The 6,725-nt window shown below is 47.6% G+C and overlaps 1 protein-coding gene across 1 annotated transcript; it reads left to right on the forward strand.

The window, feature by feature from the left end:
* The first annotated feature begins 5,790 nt into the window (after positions 1-5,790).
* LOC132589652 (protein Tob2-like) lies at positions 5,791-6,378 on the forward strand. The gene has a single exon (XM_060262389.1). The coding sequence runs from the start codon at positions 5,791-5,793 to the stop codon at positions 6,376-6,378; it is 588 nt and encodes a 195-aa protein (XP_060118372.1).
* The last annotated feature ends 347 nt before the right edge of the window (positions 6,379-6,725 follow it).

Raw genomic sequence — 6,725 nt, forward strand, 5'->3', positions numbered from 1 at the left:
ATGACAGATTCCTTCCAAGGAGAGACTTATGAAAAAAAATCTGCAGTTTTAGAAAGTGAAGTAAAAGCTGCAGTGAAAGCAACTCGGAGAAAGAAATCACCAGGAGTAGATGGGATATCAATAGAGCTCTTTCAAGATACAGCAGGAGTCCATCTAGCAAAATCTTAAAAAGAATATGCCAACAAATACAGGAAACAAAACAATGGCCTACAGAGAGGAAATGCTCAAACTATATTCCAGTTTTTTAAAAAAGGAAACATCAAAGACTATAGCAACTATTGGACCATCGCATTAACTTATCATGTGAGTGAAGTGATGCTCAAAACTTTACAAAAAAGACTGTTAATATATATGGAACAAGAAATGCCAGAAGTTCAAGTTAGATTAAAAAGAGGAAGAAGCACTAGAGATCATATTGCAAATTTACACTGGTTACTGAAGCCTACCTGAGAATTCCAGAAGAAAATCAGCATGTGTTTCATAGATCACAGCAAAGCTTCTGACTTGTATGAATCATGAAAAGTTATGGCTAATTTTAAAATAAATGGGTGTGCCATAATATCTGATTGAGGGTTGTGAGTGTACTCGTATATGTGTGCTAGAAGTCATGGTTGACTTCTGGAGACACGTTGTGAGGCTTGGACATTCAGAGAGGTGGCTTACTATTGCCTGCCCCTGTGTCTTGGCTCTGGTATTCCTTGGAGATCTCCCATCCAAGTACTTGCCAGAGTTGGTCCTGCTTCTGAAATATGGCAAGATTGGACTTGCATGGGCTATCCAGATAAGGGCAACATCTGATTCTTTTGATATGCAACCTATATTCTGAACAAAAAGCTATTGTTATGATAGAAAATGGAGAAACAGAATTATTTCCAATTGGCAACAGTGTTACATAAGGATGTATTCTATCACCCTATCTCTTCAATCTATATGCAAAACATATCATAAGGGAAACTGGATTAGGCGCAGATGATACCACATTACTGGCAGAAGCTAATAAAAAACATGTATAGATGTGAAAGTTGGGCAGTGAAAAACCTGACAGAAAGAAAGTAGATTAATTTGAAATGTGATGTTAGATAAAAGTTTTACGGATGTTGTCAACCAAAAAAAGGCAAATACGTGGGTTCTAGATTGCATCCATCATGAACTCCTCCTAGAAGCTAAAGTGACCAGACTGAGGCTTCTGTACTTTAATCACATTATAAGAAAACAGGACTGTAATGGACTCAAGCAGCCAGCTTGTTAACTGGAGACAGCTTGCAATAATTGGCTGGGCCATAACCAAGATTACGAGAATGTATCGCAATGCAAGAGGCTGGTAGCAGAAAAAACACCTCTGAGGGGAGTATGAGTTTTGGAACAGTTCAATTCAGTCTGGAACTGCGGAGTTCAGTCTCAGAACTGTAGAGTTCAGCCAGAGTACTGAAGCTGGTCAGTTGTGGGAAAAAACAACTGGAAAGGAGCTGAGATAACCTGTGGGCTGAGTTCCTTGGAAGACAGAATGGTTTCTTTCAGTGAAAGAGTTACTGGAAAGAAGGGGGCAATTTCAGGCACCTTCTGTGAGCATAACCTCTCTGAGGAGATCTGTCAGCAGATCAGGGCAGACTCCTGGTCTAAATAAGAACACTCTAACACACAAATACTGGGACTGGATTCTTGTGGCTAGGAAGGAATCTCAAGAGTCAGACTAGGGTTCTAGCTGGTTGGGCCACACAGGGGTGAGGGGCTAGAAGAGCACTCAAAAAGTGTGAATCCTGAATGCTAGTGTGCAAGTCTGTGAGGGAATATTGATCTGGCACAAGTCAAAAGTCCTCGGTGTGAATGGCAAAGAATGTGTGGACTTTTATTATTTTATGATTTAAAGAAGCCTGAGCATAGGGATAGTCCATCTGTGCACGGGTTCCTAGTGCTAAGTAGGTACTGCCTGCCTGTTCAATATATAAAGCCTACATGCGGTGGCCGCTCTTTCAGTGACTCGCTGGTCCTTACCACTGTTGCTGGTCTGCCCCCTCAACCCAGCACTGACAGTGAACGTGCCAGAGGGCCGGCATAGGAGCCAGGAGCCTCTGGCACAGTTTTACCTACCAATCAGCCGATCGGCAGGGGGCACCTTTGAATAGCCCAGGAGTGTGGTGCGCGACTGCCCATTCCTGGGCATTGAAATTGACCTAGTGGGAAAGGGGAGGAGGAGGAGGCGTGGCGGAGGGGGTGGGTGGGGAGCGGTGACATGGAAAGGGGCAGCAGGGTGCTGTGGAGGTGGGCAGTGGGCTGGGAGTCTGCCTAGGGTGCCATGCACCCTAGGGCCAGTTTTGACCAAATGCAGTCAAACACTTGGAGATGCATGCCAACTTATTATTCCCTGAGGATTTCTTGTTACTATGTGCTTTGGGAGAATAACTGGAAACATTACTAGGCTCATTTATTTGAGCTTTTTCCTAGGATCCACATGTCAAAGTGTTGTCTGAAGCCAATAAGAAATTACTTTGCTTGTTCAAGATTTGTTGCCCTCGGGAATGGTATATTGGACAATGTTCTGTGGTAGGACCCCCAGATTGATAGCTCCAATAATCTATAATCAACGTGTGAGCAGAAATGCAGGCTTAATAAAGGCAGACACAAGAGGCTTGTATTAGCAATGAAAAGCAGAGCTTTCAGAAAAGAGGAACTAGCTCCTCTATGCCTTAGCTTAGCTGCAGAGAACATAGTTGCACAAGGTAACCGCAAAGCACAAGCTGACCGCAGAAGCAGGAGTCAGAGTTGTTTACCAGAAGGGAAAGGAGCTGGAAAGCCCCTAAGAATATGTACCCAGTATTCTCCCCCTGCACCCCACATAGGGAGAAACCAGATAAGACCAGAAAGGCCGGATGCCCAGACCACAGTGACCTCGAGTAACACCCAGTAACAGTACTAACAAGACCGAGTCCCCTTCCGAGTCCCCTTTCCTATGGCTAAATATGGGCAGAGAACACCTACTAGGAGGGTGTCACGAGGGACAAGAGAAACGGGTATCGGGCCTAGATGGGGAATGATGATGTATGTATTATATGAAAAGAGGAAGTATGTTTGAGGCTCTGAAGGCCTATAAAAGCTGTGATTTTTCTATGCTTGTTGCCCAGTCTCTCTTGAGAGTCTGGCGCCCGTGTGCCGAGGGCCCGTGCACGTTAAATAAAGAAGCTGTTTCCTGATCTTGTCTCTGGCCTCTGTGATTGCTTCAGCTGAAATTGGTAACGTATAAATAGGGTTTTTCCCGCTACATAATTTGGCGAGCCAGCCAGGAGGGGCATTTAGCCCCTTCTATTAGCCCGGCCAACCAGGGCTGGTGGCAGGGGGGATCAGAGCAGCGGTAAGGAGCTCCCAGCCCCTTTTTGGGCTGACCGTCCCTCTGTCTACCCTGTCCCTGCCTAGGTTTCAGTCGTGGCCTAAATTAAACTAGGAGAACGAGGCAACAGGAACCAGCTTCACGCCTTGGGCATGAGGTCGTGGCAGATTTAGGCCCTTGTGCCCAACGTGATAGATTTCCTCTACGTGACATAATTTGAGATTTGTAGTGAATCCCTCCATATGAGATTGTCTTAAGTCTCGGAGGAAGGCGTGCCTGATCACCACGCAGCAGCATCCAAGGACCTGCGGAACAGGGAAGGGCAGTGTCCCTTCTGACTGCAGTATTCCAACGATTGACTGCATGTGTAGATTGGTATTAGAAAAAAGGGGAAAAGTATATTTGAGGAAGTGGTTTGTCCGGACTGTGTGAAGTGTGTGTGGTGTGTGAACAAGACGATATCTGATATCGAAGTGAACGGGACGCACAAGTACTCCGTTTCCGGCCCGGGCGACCGCGGCCGGCGAGGAAAGTGCGGAAGCGAGTTGCCTAGGCTCCTATATGTGGTCACCCTCCCCTGTCTGTGTGTGTTAGTTGTCTTGTCTGTTTGAGGAAGTGGAATGGGAAATTGGGAAAGCGCCAGACCCACCAGTATTAATTGATGTGACATTGGCCAGGGGCCAAGACCAATTTCTCACCCGCCCCCTTCCGCCTTTGTGTCCAAAATACTTGGCTTGTTTGAGTAACCAGGAGAAAGTCACAATCTGGGGGACGCCCCTGGTTGTATGATTGCCTCCCTGACGGGTCTGAGTGACAGGAAAACCTGGAGCCCTCCTGGAAGGTTCCAGAAGATGGTTATTCCCTGGGTTGATATCCCTGGCGCATTAGCCCGCCACTGGCAGCATATTTTGTGTCCCCATTATCGAGTCCAGTTGTGGACTGGGACCTGTCAGACCACTATGGCCTGGCTGATTGAGCGTAACACCAAGAATCCCAGCGGTAGTTGGAACAACCACTGGGCGCGGTGGTATTTTCTCAGGCAAGAAGCAGGAGATTGCATTCATGCCTGGGAAATCAAAAGGCGAACTGCCCGCCCCGAGACTACTCGCAGAGCAGAAGACTGGGCCCGTTTGTTGGCCAAGGACCCATTAGCTCTGGAGGAGTTTCGCTCGCGAAGTTGCCCACAGTGCTTTGGCAAAAACGGTCCACCCAATCCCTCATCCAACCCCCTTCCAGAACTTGCCTGGTGGATTAATGCTTTGGATCGAGGGTGGGACCCCCTTTGATACAAAGACGGTAATTGAAAACTACTTTGGTGAGTAAATGGCATAAGTCCCTAGGCCCACATCCCAGGGGCACTGATTCTCTGTTGGTGCGTCCCAAGACACCATAGGCACAATATTGGCTTGTGGAAAGGGGAGCACGGGAAGGCAACTGTATGGTTGCTGAAGGGTCCAATTAGATGGCCGCCTGGATGCTTGAGACTAAACCAGGCACGAGGGTGCTTCCTGAGAGAATTGGGGAGGGCCCCTTATTTGCTTGGAGGATTAAAGGCCAAACGGCCACCCCTGAAAGATTAGAGGTTGAATTGCCTCTCCAGCTTGGACCGCCACTGAGGATCTGACAAAGATAGGTCGACCCTCTTTGGAAACCTTCCAATTGGCAAAGAGTTAGAATCAGAGTCACGTTTCAGATTGTTTAGAAGTTTATATTGCCTTGCTGTGTGAAATATATCTGCGATGTTGCGTAACTGTGGCCTCGCTGAGAGAAAACGAGAAGTGCAAATGTGGTTGAGTTAAGTTAGTAAGACTGCAAAGGGAAGTACATGTGTTTTACTCCGGGAGATTTCTGGAGACAACCCCAAAAGATGCTGTTTTATTAAGGCAGACAAGCTGTGGGTTGGCTTGTGCTGTGACTATGACTGTAATACTGATACCGTGTAGGGGAAAAGCACCTAGGAGAACTAATTATGTCCCACTTATGGGTTAGGGTGTTTGTGGTTTGGATGATTCTGTTAATGTGTTATTTTGAATGATGTATGGCTACAAGATACCCTGTTCTTGAACTAGCATTTCAGTTTCAGGACAAGGCAAATTTAGTTAGGACACCCCCGGGAATTAAGTATTGAGGTATTGAGCAGTGTTTGTTGCTGCCCCTGGCAGGGAGCTGGGTTTAAGCCCAATGCAAAGCTCCCAGTCTTTTTGCCACCTAGACTCGTTTAGACTTCACCCTTGCCCCTTTAGTGGCTAAAAATTGAAGAATTCCAGATCTATGGGCCCTCCCTAGAGAGAAGTACTCCAGAAGCAAGTCCTCTGCCTCTGGTCAGCTTACCTTTCAGAGGAAGTCCCCATCAGCTATGTGGAAACCCCCCTCAGCCATCTGACGCCATCTGATGTCCTTTCCCCACTTCCGAGCCATGACCGAGCTCATAAGTGAAGTGATTTGAGCCTGGTTGTTGAAAACGGAGTATGCGTCCTGAGATCAAGGCTGCTCTGCATTTCATCACCTTCCACCTGTATAACAAGCTCCCCCGGAGACGGGTTGACCAGTTTGGAGAAGAGCTAGGACAGCTGCTACAGAAGAAATATGAGGGCCACTGGTACCCAGAGAAGCCTTTGCAGGGTTCAGGCTATCGTTGTGTGCACCTTGGGGAGATAATAGATCCTATAGTGCAACTGGCAGCCAAGAGAAGTGGATTGACTGTAGAGGATGTGCAGGCCAGTATCCCTGCAGAGTTGACTATGTGGATTGACCCATTTGAAGTTTCCTACCAATTTGGGGAAGAAGGGCCAATCGAGACTGTGTACCTGAAGGACAGTAGGGGTTGCAGCATAGCAGACGAGAGAAGCAGAAGTGGGCTCAACCCTGAAGCCCAGGCGTTTGTCCCCACTAGAAGTCAGAATACCGTTTTGTCCAGCCCTCCACCTCCATCTTCTGACCAGTCTCTTAGTCCGACCTTTACCGCCGTGACTTTTGCAGCTACCAGGTTTGGCTCCACTAAAGTGAAGAAAAGCCACAGAAAGTTGAGTTGGGGCATTGTTCACCCAGCAAAATAAGGGGTTGGGAAGCAAGAGCTCGCCTAAGTGAGGCAGGCTGCCAGGACACTTATTTGGACAGGCTTTCACTTTTTACCTTTTTCTAAGGCGTCAACGGCCTGGGAGAATGGCGGAGAAAGTGTCACCAGCCCCTCCACCGGGAGTCGTGCAAGAACCCCAGGCTGAGGTCTGCTCTGATGGGACTCATGAGCCAGAAGAAGATGGTTCCCAGACAGCAATCCCTCGTAGGGGCCGACCCAAGAAGGCAAGGGCTCCAACCAAGAACGAGTCCAAGAAGAAGAAGCATGCTGTGAGAGCCTTCAGCAATTACAAAGGTACATACAACCTTGAGATCAAGGGGTGGGACC

Source organism: Heteronotia binoei, chromosome 21 (assembly GCF_032191835.1).
Source record: "Heteronotia binoei isolate CCM8104 ecotype False Entrance Well chromosome 21, APGP_CSIRO_Hbin_v1, whole genome shotgun sequence".
NCBI classification, from domain to species: domain Eukaryota; kingdom Metazoa; phylum Chordata; class Lepidosauria; order Squamata; family Gekkonidae; genus Heteronotia; species Heteronotia binoei.